Here is a 16777-nt window from a genome sequence, read left to right on the forward strand (position 1 = left end):
CCTGCTTTAAGAGGGAAAGACTTCAACTCCCAGAATCCCCCAGCCAGTAGGCTTTAAGAGGGGTGGACTTCAACTCCCAGAATTCCCCAGCCAGCCTGCTTTAAGAGGGGTGGGCTTCAACTCCCAGAATCCCCCATCCAGCATGCTTTAAGAGGGATAGACTTCAACTCCCAGAATTCCCCAGCCGGCATCCTGGGAAAACCTTTTCTTCCCCTTAGTTTGGGGGTGCCTGTGTTTGGGGGTGTCTCACCGATAGATTTGCGGGGTTCCCCCAGCTTCGCCATTCTGTCTGAGGCCTTTTCCTCCCCGTTGGTCAGGATGGAGGAAAGGATTTCCGGGGGTTCGGCAAAGGGGGAGCCTAAAAGAGAGGAAGAGAAGATAATAACTAAACAAATGAAAAATCAGCCCTCTTTTTTGCTTTCCTTTTCCCTCCTCCGCTGCTTTTCCTTGCGTTCCGTGGTTCCTCCGCCTCTCAGCCTCTTGTTCAGAGCACTGCAGGAAAGTGTGATTTATGATTAGGCAAGAAAGGCGATAGAAAGAAGGCAGCGATCCTCTTGTCATCATCGATTAAGAGGCCGAATTTGGAATTAAAGAAGATTAGAAGCCACGTCTAAGTGTTTTTTTCCCTTTCTTTTCTGTTTTTCTTCTACTTTTCTTCTTTTTTCCCTTTTTGCACTTTTTCCTTTGACTCCTCCCTCCTTCCCTTCCCCTTCCTTCCTTTTCTCCACTCTTTTCCTTTCGTTTTACCCTCCCTCCAATTTTTCTTCCTTCCTTCCTTCCCTTCTCTGGTTGTTCTTCCTTCCTTCCTTTCCTTTTTTTCTCTTCTTTTGCCCCTCCCTCCAATTTTCCTTTGTTCCCTCTTTCCTCCTCCCTTCTTTCCTTCCTTCCTCCCTCTCCCCCTTCCATTCTTCCTTCCTTCCCTTTTCCTTTCCTCTCCTTTCGTCTCTTCCCATCTCTCTCCCTTTCCTCCTTCCTTCCTTCCTTCCTTCCTCCCTTTCCTCCTTCCTTCCCTTCTCCCTCCGGTTTTCCTTCCTTCCTTTCCTTTTCTCTTCCTTTGTCCTTCCCTCCCTCCAATTTTCCTTCATTCCCCTTTCCTCCTCCCCTCCCTTCTCCCCTTCCATTCTTCCTTCCCTTTTCCTTCTTCCCTCCCTCCCCATCTCCTTCCCTCTATTCCTTCATCCCTTTTCTCCTTCCTTTCTTCCTCCTTTCCATCCATCCTTCCTTCCTTCTTTCTTCATGCTTTGGATAGCATGATGGGCTTGCCTGTAGATTTAATAAAAACAAGCGAAGAACTTGGAAGCACCTACCCAGGGCAGGGGAACCTGGCTCGCCCACCCCGGAAGAGTCGCTGTAGCAGCTCGGCGTCTGCTCTAGAACCCGTTTGCGAACGCTGCCTTCCGTCACCTTGATGTGAGGCCGACGTTTCTTGTTTTTCACCAGAATGCGCCCCAATAATTCCTGGGGGCTCGGTAAGGCTATGCCTGGCTGGAGCTGCAGAAAAAGAGGGGGGGGGGAAGAGAGAGAGACAAATTGGAAAATTATCTTGTGGTTAGAATGCAGAATTGCAGGCTAACTCTGCCCACAACCAGGAAGTTCGATCCTGACCGGCTCAAGCCTTGACTCAGCCTTCCGTCCTTCTGAGGTCATTAAAATGAGGACCCAGATTGTCGGGGGGGGGGGGGGGCAAGAGGCTGACTCTGTAAACCGCTTAGAGAGGGCTGTAAGGCACTATAAAGCGATATACGTCTTAATTGCTATTGCTATTCCTTCCTTCCCTTTCCTCCCAGTGGTTAGAATGCAGTATTTCACGCTGACTCTGCCCACTGCCAGCAGTTCAATCCTGACCAGCTCAAGGTTGACTCAGCCTTCCGTCCATCCGAGGTGGGTAAAATAAGGACCCGGATTGTTGGGGGCAAGAGGCTGACTCCGTAAACCGCTTAGAGAGGGCTGTAAAAGCACGGTAAAACGGTATATAAGTCTAAGAGCTATTGCTATTAAGAGCTACTCACCGGATATTTTTCAAAGGGGTCGATCAGAAGCGCATCCCCGAAGATGCTCCGGCAGTATTCGGCCATCTTAGCCTGCTGCTTTGCTCTAGGAATGGGGGATAAAAACAAGGGGAAAGCAATTTTTGGATGCACGCACAGAAACTCCGTTAAAAAAAAGGATGGGAGGCGGACCGACGGCTCCCACCAGGATCCACTCGGAGCTTTACTCACGAATCGACGTGGTTCTCGAATGAAAGGATGACCGGGTAGGGGGAGGTCTTGAAGGCGCTTTCCGCGATGGCTTCGATGACCTCCTGCAACAGAAGCGAGAGGCGAGCGAAGGGATGAAGCGTTGGGGAGCGAAGGGGCCAAAAGACTCGAGCAAAACGATCAAGGTTAGGCGCAGAGTAGTAGATAAATAGCATGGGGGATCCTGGGAGTTGGAGTCCACCCATCTTAAAGCAGGCTGACTGGGGGATCCTGGGAGTTGGAGTCCACCCATCTTAAAGCATGCTGGCTGGGGGATTCTGGGAGTTGAAGTCCACCCATCTTAAAGCATGCTGGCTGGGGGATTCTGGGAGTTGAAGTCCACCCATCTTCAAGCATGCTGGCTGGGGGATTCTGGGAGTTGAAGTCCACCCATCTTAAAGCATGCTGGCTGGGGGATTCTGGGAGTTGAAGTCCACCCATCTTAAAGCATGCTGGCTGGGGGATTCTGGGAGTTGAAGTCCACCCATCTTAAAGCATGCTGGTTGGGGGATTCTGGGAGTTGAAGTCCACCCATCTTAAAGCATGCTGGCTGGGGGATTCTGGGAGTTGGAGTCCACCCATCTTCAAGTTGCCAACTTTGAGAAACTCTGCCACAGAGGTTTATTTTATTGATATTTCATATTTTTAACCACCCCCCTCAGTTCCTGCATTGAGAGGAGGGGGTTGGACTAGACGACCTCTCAGGTCCCATCCAATGGACCCGATTCCCTGATTCTAGTCTTAAGAAGAAAGACTGGGTTGAAAAGGTAAAAGGGAGTGTGGTGGTGGGGGTCTCTTTCCCTCCAGGAGGACAAATGACCCAGTGGAGTTAAAAGCGTACCTTAAAAGGGATTTCTGTCGTCATTGTGAATCCGTGGGTGATGAACGGCTCTTCGTCCGGGGGACGCCCCTTCCAGCAATCAAGTTCGATACAGCGGCACCCGCTTAAGAGCACCTGGCGGTACATTTCCACGGAAGAATTGCCCGTCAGCTGCCCGGCTGGAAGAGAAAAAAAAAAAGCAGGGGGGAATGATAAGGAATGGCCTTGGGAGACCGAAGGAAGAGCTGCAGCCAGGGGAAGGATAAGAGATAAGAGACAGACGAGCCCTCAGCTGCCTAATGGATGGAGAAAGAGGTTCAGAAGGGACCTTTCCTAGTTTCTCGGGCTATAAAGGTGGTGGCTGGAATGGTATGTGAGAAAGACCTTGAGGGATGGATGAAAAAATGCCAGGTCTCCAAGAAGAAGAAGAAGAAGAAGAAGAAGAAGAAGAAGAAGAAGAAGAAGAAGAAGAAGAAGAAGAAGAAGAAGAAGAAGATGATGATGGAGGAGGAGGAGGAGGAGGAGGAGGAGGAGGAGGAGGAGGAGGAGATTGTGAGTCATGACCAGCCCAATTTTACAACCTTGCGACAATTGTTATAAGCGAACCTACAGGCATGATTTTGTTGAAAGTCAGAAGGAAAATCTGGGTTTCATCTAAAACGACATAAAAACTTGGTTGTGTGGCCGCTGGATGCTGCAAATGGACGTAACCAAATCACAGAGAAGGGAAGGGGACTTTGGAGGTCTTCTAGTCCAATCCCCTGCTCAAGCAGGAAACCTTATACCATTTCGGACAAATGACTTTCTAATTTCTTCTTGAAAACCTCCAGTGATGGGAGAAGGAAGGAAGGAAGGAAGGAAGGAAGGAAGGACGCACGGGCGGGCAGGCGGGCGGGCAGGCAGGAAGGAAGGAAGGAAGGAAGGAAGATAGATAGCAGAATAACCGAGTTGGAAGGGACCTCGGAGGTCTTCTAGTCCAACCCCCTGCTTAAGTAGGAAAGAGGCCCAGTTCCCAAATGCTTGAAGTTTTGTCATATGACCCTGGAGATGCGGGGGGAGAGTGGGAGAGACTGTTAGAAGTTTAAATCCAGGTTGTACATAACCCTGAATAACTAAACAAGTAGTCGTAAGTCAAGGACAACCTCTAAAGCAATGTTAACCCTGCAACTAATTTCCTTCGGAGAGGAAAAGGGAAACCAAGTTAACTTGGACAATGAGGAGGCTTAAGAGAATATACATTTGTTCTGGCTGTGTTTTTGCAAATATTTCTTCTTCGGAATATCGAAGAGATATATATCTATATATCTGAAAGGCTGCCTACTGTGCAAGCTTTTCACTTCACAGAGTGAGGCCAAAACTGCTTTTGTTACACTCCCGTTCTCCTTCGGGGACGCTAGGAAATTGGAAGCTATTATCCGAGAGAGAGAGAGAGAAAAAATTCCCCATTCTTTGGCGCCAACTAATTGGGATGACGTCTCCAGGGGCTGCAACGCGGAAGGCAGCATATTCCCACCTTCAATTATTTGAATTATTCTGCAATTGAGCTGCTTTTCCTCGCCTGCTGGCTGCGTTTCTACGTGTACGTTTTAAGTGGCTGCATTCACACCCGTGTCTTGTACAACTCTCGTCCTCTAAGCCGTAAACAGCAACGGTTGGGCTTGTGGGCCGCTCTAAGCCAAGATCAAGCCAGCCAAACAGGGTTTCCCGCAATGTTCAAACCATTAGTCGTGGCTGCTTGCATTCCTCCCCCAGCTGTTGCAAAAAATTCCAATTCCCAGCATCCCTCACTTTTGGACAAGTTTGCAAAGGCTGCTGGGAACTGGAGTTCCCGTCATAATGGGGCACTGCTTCTCAACCTTGCAACTTTACAATGGGCGGACTTCAACTCCCACAATTCTCAGAATGCTGGCTGGGAGCTGAAGTCCACCTATCCGAAAGCAAGCTGGCTGAGGAATTCTGGGAATTGTAGTCCACACGTCATAAAGCATGCTGACAGGGGGATTCTGGGAGCTGAAGTCCACCCCTCTTAAAACATGCTGGCTGAGGAATGCTGGGTGTTGGAGTCCACCCCTCTTAAAGTACACTGGATGGGGAATTCTGGGAGCTGAGGCCCACCCCTCTTAAAGCACGCTGGCTGAAGACTTCTGGGAATTGAAATGCACACATCTTCACACAGCTAAGGTTGAGAAATGCTGACTTAGAGCAAAATTTCCCCATCTCTGTGGTAAAGGGCGAAAAAACAAATTGTACTGATAGATAAAGAGCTGGGTGGCGTCTTCTCTGCGCGGTGTTAATTGCTGGAATGTCAATAAAACGTTCAATGCGAGCCATAAAAAAATGAGTCATTCAATTCTCCTCTCTGGCCACAACTCAGTTTAATGGTTCGACCTCCGAAATGCGTCTGCAAATCATATTGGATTAAAGAACTCATTAGCAATATCATTTAAATGTGGGATTGCTCCCATTTTGTGACACCGCAACGCTCTAAAAACACACAACCTCAGTAAGCTTAAGACAGGTGGACTTCAACTCCCAGAATTCCCCAGTCAACGTGCTGCTTAGGGAATTCTGGGAGTTGCCGCCCACACACATCCGATAATAGGCAGGGGTGAGAAACATGGCTTTCTGTGATGGGAACTGCAGTTCCCAGCAGCCTTTGCACACTCGGCTGAGTATGGGGGATGCTGGGAGTTGAAGTCACCCGTCTTCCAAGTTGCCAGGGCTGAGAAACACAGCTCTACACTTATGGAAACTGCAATTCCCAGCAGCCTTTGCAAACTTGGCCGAGTTTGAAGGATGCTGGGAGTTGAAGTCCATACAGCTTAAAATTGCCACGGTTGAGAAACTCTGTTCTAAACCGAAACAAAACGAGGCACATTATAATAAAGAATAAAGAATTTAAAGAATAGATAGTTAGTTAGTTAGTTAGACAGACAGACAGACAGACAGACAGACAGACAGACAGACAGACAAATAGAAAGATATAGTATAAAAATAAAGAGATGGATGGATGGATGGATGAATAGATAGATAGACAAACAGACAGACAGATAGATATAGATATATAAAGAGAAGTAGAGATATAGTATAAAGAGAGAGAGAGAGAGAGATAAAGATGTTTAGAGATAGATATATAGTATAAAGATAAAGGAATAGATATAGTTGGATGGATGGATGTAGTATAAAGATAGATAGATAGATAGATAGATAGATAGATAGATAGATAGATAGATAGATAGACAGACAGACAGACAGACAGATATAGTTAGATAATATAAAATTTTATATATATGAATGAAGAAGAGGTAGGTAGGTAGGTAGGTAGGTAGGTAGGTAGGTAGGTAGATACACACACACACACACACAGGAGAGAGAGAGAGAGTATAAAGATAAATAGATTAGATAGATAGATAGATAGATAGATAGATAGATAGATAGATAGATAGATAGATAGATAAGATAGATATAGTATAAAGAGATAAGTAGGTAGATACACACACACAGAATAGAGAGAGAGAGAGAGAGTATAAAGATAAATAGATTAGATAGATAAATAGATATAGATAGATAGATAGATAGATAGATAGATAGATAGATAGATAGATAGATAGGATAGATATAGTATAAAGATAAAGAGATAGGTAGGTAGGTAGATAAATAGATAGATACACACACACACAGAAGAGAGAGAGAGAGAGAGAGAGAGAGAGAGAGAGACAGACAGACAGACAGACAGACAGACAGACAGACAGACAGACGGATGCCTACACAGTTGCCCAGCCCGGTATCTATGCGTACCTGTGAGGTAGGTATTATGTGAAGAATTGATGAAGTAGCTGCTCAGTGGATGCGTCATGTCGTCACTCAGGTCCAGCTTTTCGGGGGGCACAACGGTGTTCTCTTCGCCCCCCAAGTACCGCCCAAAACCCTCCAGGGACATCTGATCTGGGAAAGGAAGAGAGAGACTTGAGAATCGAGTCGGACCAGACTCCCTTGGCCAAAGTCCTAGAAAAGCCAAGGATTTCAAATAAAAGGTAGTTGATTGGAAAGGAGGAGGAAGCGAGCACAAAGGAAATTTCAACCACAATTCAAGGACTTGCCCTATGTTATTACTATTGTTATGGCAGGTGGTCCTCGACTTACGACCGTTCATTTAGTGAATTGAGCTGTCAGAGAGAGAGAGAGAGACAGAGGTGGAGCCTGGGCCGTCCATCAGCCCTCAGATGGAGAGTCAACAGCTCCCAGGTCTGGAGGTGGCCAATGAGGAAGAGGAGGAACAGCTGGGACCAGTCCCTGACATGCAGAGGAGAGGAGAGCAGTGGAAATCTATGGGCTGGTCCTTGGGACGGAGAAAGACACTTTTTGCCGGGACTTCTGGCGTTCCTAATAAATTAAGCCTTGATTTAAGGGTTTGTCGTGTTCGGGGAAGTGGGTTAGAACAGATCTCTTACCCCTTTGCTGGAACTGCTGGTTGGATTCGTACTTGGCGATCAGTTGGCGCACTTGCGCCCGGGTCAGAGGTGGGTACAAGACCTCATTCAGACGGGGGTCACGCTGCTTCTGGTTGATAAATTCCATCAGCTGGTCGAGGCTGAGATATGGCTTCCCTTTGGCTCCGCTGATTGGGTGAGGACAGAAAAAGGACAGGGGGGAAAAAAAAACCAGAGTCGGATACAGGTAGTCCTCGACTTACATCCGCAACAGAGCAAAGAATTTCTGTCGCTAAGCGAGACACTTGTTAAGGGAATCACTGCGGTTGTTAAGTTAGTCACACGGCCGTTACGCGAATCGGGTGTCAGGCCTGCAGCCATCTTTTCTTTTGGATCTTTGTCCATGCCATGCTTCCTATTATTTTACTATTCATTTTCTATTATGGGAAAATGGGAGGGGGGATTGTTAGATGCTACGTAGCCATAACAAAACTCTTTCTAGAAAGCCAAGGTCATCCTTTTGTCTTTGCACCTGTCGGGACAACAAGGCATTTGCTTCCTGCTCTCTGGAAGCCTCGGTCAGAACAATGATCCCCGAGACTTACGACCATAACGGACAAGCGACTTTATCGAGCTGGTAGCGGTGTACCGTGCCTCAGTTTCTGTATCGTAACCGGCTTCGCGTCCCCCGCAAAGGAGGGATCTCGTTTGACTCACATCTCCAGCAGGATTTTATCGATGTCGGGACGAAGGCAAAGCTTGTTGACGAAACGTTCGAAGATCTCCAGGGTGAACTCTTCTGGTTTGATCGACTCGCTCTGGGGAGGAGATTGAGAGATTTAGGAAGAGATCCAAATTGGCTTTCCTCAACCTTAGGGGCATTTTGGGGTGTGTGGACCTCCGACTCCCCAGAATCTGGGATTCTGGGAGTTGAAGTCCAGACATGTTAAGAGCGGCCACTGTTGAGAAACCTGGCTCTAGAGATAAGGTGGGTCGCTTCTCCTCCCCCCCCGCCCAGCGTCCATCACGACTGGCCCTGCTGGCTGGGGATGCTGGACGTTGTAGGGTCCGTTGGGAGGGTCCCTTTGGAGAATCCAAGTGACATTTGATGGGCCACAAAGTTAATTCAGGGGAGTAGAGATTGTTCCCATGATATGAAAAGGTCTTGTTTTTTTCTAGGAGCTTCTCCTCCTCCTCCTTCTTTTGTTCGGTCCTCTCCCTATTGCTTTGTTCTTCCTCTCCTTCTTCCTTCCTTCCTCCTCCTCTTCCTCTCCTTTGTCCTCCTCTCTCCTTCCTCTTTCATCCTCCTCCTCCCCTTCCTCCTCCTCTTTTCTTCCTCCTCTTCCTCTCCTTTGTCCTCCCCTCTCTCCTTCCTCTTTCATCCTCCTCCTCTTCTTTGCCCTCCTCTCTCCTTCCTGCTCTTCCTCTCCTTTCTCCTCCTCTTCCTTCCCTCCTTCCTCCTCTTCCTCCTCCTATCTTCCTCCTCTTCCTCTCCTTCCTCCTCCTTCTCCTCTTCCTCCCCTCTCTCCTTCCTCCCCTCTCTCCTTCCTCCTCTTCCTCTCCTTCCTCCTCTTGGCTTCCTCTCCTTCCTCCTCCTTCTCCCCTCTCCTTCCTCCTCTTCCTCTCCTTCCTCCTTCTCTTCATCCTTTTTCCTCCCTCTCCTCCTCTACCTTCCCTTCCTCCTCCTCCTCTTTCTCTCCTTCCTCCTCCTCCTCTCTCAAGTAAGTAGACATTACAATCCTGGGCAAACTCAGAGGTTTGGGGTGATGCTGGGGAAGAAATCTGGGTGAGTGAGGAGAATCAGAAGCAGCAGCAAACCCCCTCCCCACTTCGGCCTCCCCCTCCCGCCAGCGGAGGAACATACCCTGTTGAAATTCAGGCTGCAGGATTCCAGGGCTGTCTCCACTCGCTTCTTGTCAGCCGAGAACATTTTGAGAATACTGCAAAAAGAAAAAAAACAACCCTGGTCTAGGGTCTCCCGCTTGTGCAAGGGGTTGGACTAGAAGACCTCCAAGGTCCCTTCTAGCTTTTGTTATTCTGTAATTTTGCAAGGGTCTCCTGCTTTGAGCAGGGGGTTGGACTAGAAGACCTCCGGGGTCCCAACTCGGTCCTTCCTTCCTTCCTTCCTTCCTTCCTTCCTTCCTTCCTTCCTTCCTTCCTTCCTTTCTTCTTTCCTTTTCCTTCCTTCCAAAAAAGGTTTTTAAGAAGAGACTGGAGAACCATTTGTCTGAAATGCTATAGGGTCTCCTACTTGAGCAGGGGGTTGGACTAGATGACCTCCAAGGTTCCTTCCTTCCTTCCCACCCTCCTTTCCTTTTCCTTTCCCTTCCCTTCTTAATCCATTTACTTTCTTTTCCTTTCTCTTTTATCTTCCTTTCCTTTTTCTTCTCTTCCTTTTCCCCTTCCCTTTTTTCTCTTCCCTTTCATCTTCTCTTCTCTTTTTCCCTTCCCTTTTCTCCTTCTTTTCCCTTCTCTTCTTTTCTGTTCCCCCCTCCCCTCCCCTCCCGTCTTCCTTTCCTTTCCTTCTTTCTTCCCTTTCCCATCTCCTTCTATCTTCTTTTCCTTCCCTTTCCCACAAGAGTGCAGAATTCAAGCCTCCTCCCCCCCTCCCCCCCGGTTCTCCCGTCCCACAGAACCCAAATGAAGATGCGGACCCCCAACCCAAAAGGAATCTGGGAAGGGAAACCACCTTACCTCTTGACGGGGATCCTCCCATCCTGATTCACCTGGAGTTTCAGCCGGGTGTAGCTGCAACCGCACAAATGGGACAGTCAGTTCACAGAGCAGGAAGGAAGGAAGGAAAAGGCAAGAGCTGCTTATCAGGGTCGAAGAGATCAGATGAAAAGGGGCCTTTTTTCTCTCTCTCCCCCACTCCCACCCCCACCCCCCCAGATCAACATTTGATTCGATTCTTCTTGTTTCAAAGGCCGGCGTGGGTGCAGCTTGCCAACGCAAAGTCAGGTCAGCCGGAGCTTTCGGCGAATTTGCTTTCGGCGAATTAGGAATCCCCCCCCCACACACTTTATCCGAATTGCTTTATTTAGTTTCCTGTGACTATCATTACGTGTTTTTATTACATTCTTGATGAATGTTATTTTTATGTACACTGAGAGCTTCTGCGCTGGAGACAAATTCCTTGTGTGTCCAACCACACTTGGCCAATAAAGAATTCTATCCTATCCTATCCTATCCTTAATTCTCTTCCCTTCTACTCTATTATTTACTTATTCTCTTCTTTCATTCTTAATTCTCTTCTCCTCTATTACTTACTCTACTCTTTCATTCTTAATTCTCTTCTCTTCTCTATTATTTACTGTATTCTATCCTATCCTTAATCTCTTCTCCTCTATTATTTACTTTATTCTATTCTATCCTATCCTATCCTATCCTTAATCCTCTTCTCTTCTCTATTATTTACTTATTCTCTTCTCTCATTCTTAATTCTCTTCTCCTCTATTATTTACTCTTCTCTATTCTTTCATTCTTAATTCTCTTCTCTATTATTTACTCTATTCTATCCTATCCTATCCTTAATTCTCTTCTCTTCTCCTCTATTATTTACTCTATTCTATCCTATCATATCCTATCCTATATTCTCTTCTCCTCTATTACTTATTCTACTCTATTCTTTCATTCTTAATTCTCTATTATTTACTCTATTCTATTCCCCTCTTCTCCTCTATTATTTATTCTATCCTATCCTATCCTTAATCCTCTTCTCTTCTACTCTATTATTTACTTATTCTCTTCTCTCCTTCTTAATTCTCTTCTCCTCTATTACTTACTCTACTCTATTCTTTCATTCTTAATTCTCTTCTCTATTATTTACTCTATTCTATTCCCCTCTTCTACTCTATTATTTACTTATTCTCTTCTCTCTTTCTTAATTATTTACTCTTCTCTATTATTTACTCTTCTCTATTCTTTCATTTTGAATTCTCTTCTCCTCTATTATTTACTCTATTCCATTCTATTCTATTCTATTTCATTCTTAATTCTCTTCTCTCATTCTTAATTCTCTTCTCCTCTATTATTTATTCTATTTTTTCATTCTTAATTCTCTTCTCACATTATTAATACTCTTCTACTCCATTCTCTACTCTACTCTACTCTACTCTACTGAATTATTGCCAGAAAAACCACTTACACTTTTTGCAAAAAAGTATTTCGAGAAGCATTTTGCGCAAGGACGTTGGTGGCCAGCTTGAATACTTCCTCGGCCCAAATCTGGAAACAGAAGGAAGAAAGAAAAAAAAATTACGCAGGTAGTCCTCGAATTACGACGGTTCTTTTAGTGACCGTTCAAAGTTACGAAAAGTGACTTATGACCCTTTTTCATGCTTACGACACCCCGCAGTCTCCCCATTTTGGTCCCCCAATCAAAATTCAGATGCTTGGCCTCATATTTATGACAGTTGCGGCGTCCCCCAGGGAGTGTCACATATCCCCTTTTGACAAGCTTAACAACCGTGTTATCAATTTGACCAATGCCACGACTCACTTAACAACTGTTCCAAATACTCTGTTATCCCCGACTTGTTCCTTTGGTTACAACTCAACAACGCAACAATGCAACAAACGCACCAGCTCACTTTGAAACAACCGGCACCTCCTCAAAACAGAATAAAAGTTGCTGCCTTCCTTAGATTTCAGCCGGGTTTTAAACATTAAGTCTGATTTGATTTGGAGAGCGAACAGATGCCAATTCAAGGATGTCGCAAATGCAAAAAAACAGCAAATTTTCGACCACGGGCAGATCTGTTTTTTAAGCGGGGGAAAAAAACCAGCTTTCAAAAAGACAGCAAATAAATAGCCCACGGGATGAAGAAGCCTTTGGAAATCTGAAATCTAGATTCCGGCTATTTAACCCCGTGGGATAAAAAGTAAAACCCTATTTAGTGCAACGGTTCAATTAAAGTGCGGTTTATAAGCATTTTGTTTTTATTGTTATGGCTTTTGGGGCATTTCGGTGGCCGGAGATGGTTTTAGTTGACGAGGTTTTTTAAAAGTTTCCCAAAGCGTTTTTAAAAAGTTTTTTAAGATGCGTTCAAAAAAAAAAAGGCAGGACTTCGGAAGAAAACAAACAATCACAACCATTGTGTGATTTGTGCAAATGAGAACACCGGCCATTAGCCGCTTGCAAATCTGCCTGAGAAATTCCCTGCAATTTATTTAGCTTAATGAGTAATCCAGAACTAAAAAGGAACAATTGCCAGAACAGGAAGTCTGGAAGCAACACAGTTCTATCTGAACAATTTAAACAACCATAAAAATCAAGATGGAAAACATATTCTGGGGTCCTAGGCTCCACCGAGGAAATCGATTCCCTGCATGTAAAAAAGCTAGTTTCTCAAAGAGAAAAGATTCAGACTGATTTCTGCCTTGAGAAGTTAGCTATCAGTTATGACATTTTTCATAAGCAAAAAAATATATAGTAAAAGTAAAGGTTTCCTTTGCAAGTATGTGCCAGTCGTTCCCGACTCTGGGGGGCGCTGCTCATCTCTGTTTCAAAGCCGAAGAGCCAGCGCTGTCCAAAGACGTCTCCGTGGTCATGTGGCCGGTATGACAACGCTGAAGGCACACGGAACGCTGTTCCCTTCCCACAAAAGGTGGTTCCTATTTTTCTACTTGCATTTTTTACGTGCTTTCGAACTGCTAGGTTAGCAAAAGCTGGAACAAGGAACGGGAGCTCACTCCGTTATGCGGCGCTGGGGATTGGAACCGCCGAACTGCCAACCTTCATGATCGACAAGCTTAGCATCTTAGCCACTGAGCCACTGGGATTTTATATAGTATATAGTACATATGATGATAGATAGATAGATAGATAGATAGATAGATAGATAGATAGATAGATAGATGATAGAGAGATAGATACATAGAGAGATAGAGAGATACATAGATAGATAGATAGATAGATAGATAGATAGATAGATAGATAGATAGATGATAGAGATAGATACATAGAGAGATAGAGAGATACATAGATAGATACATAGATAGATAGATGATAGATAGATAGATAGATAGATAGATAGATAGATAGATAGATAGATAGATAGATAGATAATATACAGATGATAGATAGATAGGTGATAGATAGATAGATAGATAGATAGATAGATAGATAGATAGATAGATAGATAGATAGATAGATAGATAGATAGATAGATATAGTATTTTAGGTCTAAGCTAATGAATGTTTCCCACTCAGGGACTCCTTACCTTTGCTGTATTGTCTTGGACAACTGCCATGAAGTTGAGGAAACTCACGTTCACCAGGTCAGGTCCGTGAACCACTGTCAAAAGTTTATCCTCGGGTTGTTGTTCTGGACTTCCAAAGCCCAGGGTTTCCCGAATTTTGGGGTCCTTCAAAAGACAGGAGGAGACATAGAAGAGCTGGAAGAAGCCATCTTAACTGGATGGAAGCTATTAAGAAGCATGTTTTTTTGTTAGAAGTTCTCAAACTTGGCAACTTTAGGACATGTGGACTTCAATTCCCAGAATCCCCCATCCAGCTGCTTTAAGATGGGTAGACTTCAACTCCCAGAATTCTCCAACCAATATGTTCACTTTCATTATGGATTTACAACCTGAAATTGTGTGCATTAGCTTTCTCTAAACTGGTTACTCTCTCGACATGGCAAATTTCAGCTGCCAGATTTCTCAGTGATGTCCATGCTGCCTGGAGAATTCTGGGAACTGAAGTCCACCCCCTTGAGAAGAAGACTTCAGTTCCCAGAATTCTCAGCAACAGCCATACAAGAATATTGAGAATTGAAGGATGGGGAGGTTATCCAACTCCATAACTCGGTAAGTCACTGTATCTAGCCCAGAAAAACATAGTTAAAAACCAATCCAAGCTTAATGTGACGGGACGATGTTATGGCTGGGTCTTTCCAGCAGGCGAAGCTATTACCCTGGTCATCAAATTATTTTAATTTTATTTCCTTGTTTTATTTCATTAATGGAGAGACTGCCTGGCTCCACAAACTCCAGGCAGTTTACATATTAAAAAATACGAAATGGAGAAAGAAAAATAATGGGCTTTCAACAACAACAACAATAACAAAAAAAACCTGTACCCCAAATCAGAGTTTTCCCCGCAGAATGGAGCAGGCCAACAAACCAGAGTTTATACTCTGGAAACAAACCACAGTTGGTACTCTGGAAAGTGTTCTGAAAAGTGCTGGTTTACCTTAGGCAGCTTGGCATAACGTCCCGTGCGAGTGTCTCGGATGTAGCTGATATCCAAAACGTCCACTTCCTGTCAATTTGGGTGGGGTGGGGTGGGTGGGAAAACAGGCAAGGAGAAAAAAAAAAGGAGAAAGAGAGACATTTCTTCAATTAATGTGCTTTAATAGCATGATGTCCCATTTCTGCCACAGTCTCCTGCAGCAACAAGAGCAGCAAAATGTGTTAATTAGGCTGGGTAACAAGGTCTCCTTCTTCCTTGCCTCCCCTCCCTGCAACAAGGAACATATATTAATTTTAGAGCTGGGGGTTTTGTTGTTATTTTTTTAAAATTCTGCTGCTGCCAGAAATCTCCTTTTGTAAAAAATCTTACATAATTGAAGGAAAGGACGGAGAAAGGAAGAAAAAAACAAACAAACCCACAAACAAATCAGCAACAACGAACATTAGTGTTATTATTATATTATGTTGGAGGCTACCCATTAGCTGGGCTTTATCCGTTTGCACACCCTTCCCTTCGCAGGAAAACAACACACTTCCACGCCATTTGCTTGCGTTTCCATTCAGAAATTCAATGCAAAGAATACCCAGCTTAAGGCTGCAACAGCACTTAAGACTTATATACCGCTTCACAGGGCCTTTACAGTGCTTGTATCTTTAAAATTTATATTGTTTTATTTGTTTCCTAGTACGATTTGATAGCTTATTAGTAACCTTGACTATCACTAAATGGGTATCTTTTTATTCTTGATGAGCGTATTGTTTTTCTTTATGTACCCTGAGAGCATCTGCACCAAAGACAAATTCGTTGTGTGTCCAATCACACTTGGCCAATAAAGAATTCTATTCTATTCTATTCTATTCTATTGAATAGATTAGAATCCTATTCTGAATCCTATTCTACTCTATTCCTTATTCTCTTCTCTTCTATTCCTTATTCTGTTCTATACATTCTGTTCTTATCTCTTCCTTTCCCTTCCCTTCTATTCTATTCGGTATTATACTCTTTTATTCTATTCTATTCTGAATCCTATTTCTCTTCTATTCCTTATTCTCTTCTCTTCTATTCCTTATTCTCTTCTCTTCTATTCCTTATTCTCTTCTCTTCTATTCCTTATTCTGTTCTATGTTCTCTTTTCTTCTCTTCCTTTCCCTCCTATTCTCTATTCTATTCTATTCTATTCTGTATTCTATTCTATACTATTTTGTATTCTCTTCTCTATTCTGAATCCTAGTCTGAATCCTATTCTATTCTCTTCTATTCCTTATTCTATTCCATTTTATTCTATTCATTCTGTTCTCGTCTCTTCCCTTCCCTTCCTTTCTATTCTGTATTCTACTCTTCTCTTCTGAATCCTATTCTCTTCTCTTCTATTCCTTATTCTCGTCTATTCCTTATTATCTTCTCTTCTATTCCTTATTCTGTTCTATGTTCTCTTCTCTTCTCTTCTCTTCCCTTCTATTCTGTATTCTACTCTTCTATTCTGTATTCTCTTCTGAATTCTATTCTATTCTATTCTATTCTATTCTATTCTGGAATCTCTCCACTGGAAATTGTCACACACACACACACTGTCCTCTTCACCCCACCTGGGCTGGGCCAAGAGTCCAGTTGAAAAAGAAAAAAGAAAAGGCAAATTAGAGGTTTTGCAGGAGTGATTGTCAAATGCCAAAGAACTATGAACCGCAAGGAAATTATGCAGGGAAATCATGCGGTAACAGAGAGAGAGAGAGAAAAATATTGAAAGCTATTGAAAAACTCTCCGGGCTTTTTTCTGAGCGGAGAGGAAATCGCTTTTTGAAAGGAAAGGTGGAGGGGGGGGGGGGGGAAACCACACCTGCAAGTAAAAGAATTGGCAATTTAAAGGGTTGATAATGGTGTTGTTGTTTTTTTTTAAATCGGGAGGATTTTTTCCCCTCCGTTTCCAAAGCTGACATTCCTTTGCGAGGTGTGGCGTGTTTTATTATCTTTCTTCTGATTTTTGCAGGGACAAATACAAAGAGATTGCAACCTGAGCTTTTCGTTTCGTTTTCTTTTCTTTTCTTTCTTTTTAAAAAGAGAAATTTTCCCCCTTAAAAGGCCGGGAGCGAGAGAA

At 44.2% G+C, this 16777-nt stretch overlaps 1 protein-coding gene across 1 annotated transcript in view; it reads right to left on the reverse strand.

Moving 5' to 3' along the window:
- PLCB3 (phospholipase C beta 3) overlaps positions 1–16777 on the reverse strand; it is a 43493-nt gene that overhangs the window by 14062 nt on the left and 12654 nt on the right. The window contains exons 3-15 of the mRNA XM_081967893.1: positions 14686–14754; positions 13713–13856; positions 11635–11714; positions 10182–10235; positions 9352–9427; positions 8205–8305; positions 7509–7675; positions 6856–7002; positions 3079–3236; positions 2220–2302; positions 2010–2094; positions 1308–1491; positions 251–358 (exon numbers count right to left, since the gene is read on the reverse strand). Coding sequence (XP_081824019.1) covers positions 251–358; positions 1308–1491; positions 2010–2094; positions 2220–2302; positions 3079–3236; positions 6856–7002; positions 7509–7675; positions 8205–8305; positions 9352–9427; positions 10182–10235; positions 11635–11714; positions 13713–13856; positions 14686–14754 — 1456 coding nt within the window. The remainder of the gene's footprint in view (positions 1–250; positions 359–1307; positions 1492–2009; positions 2095–2219; positions 2303–3078; positions 3237–6855; positions 7003–7508; positions 7676–8204; positions 8306–9351; positions 9428–10181; positions 10236–11634; positions 11715–13712; positions 13857–14685; positions 14755–16777) is intronic.

The sequence above is a fragment of the Natrix helvetica genome (genome assembly GCF_964273705.1).
Source record: "Natrix helvetica genome assembly, chromosome: 16".
Lineage (NCBI taxonomy): Eukaryota > Metazoa > Chordata > Lepidosauria > Squamata > Natricidae > Natrix > Natrix helvetica.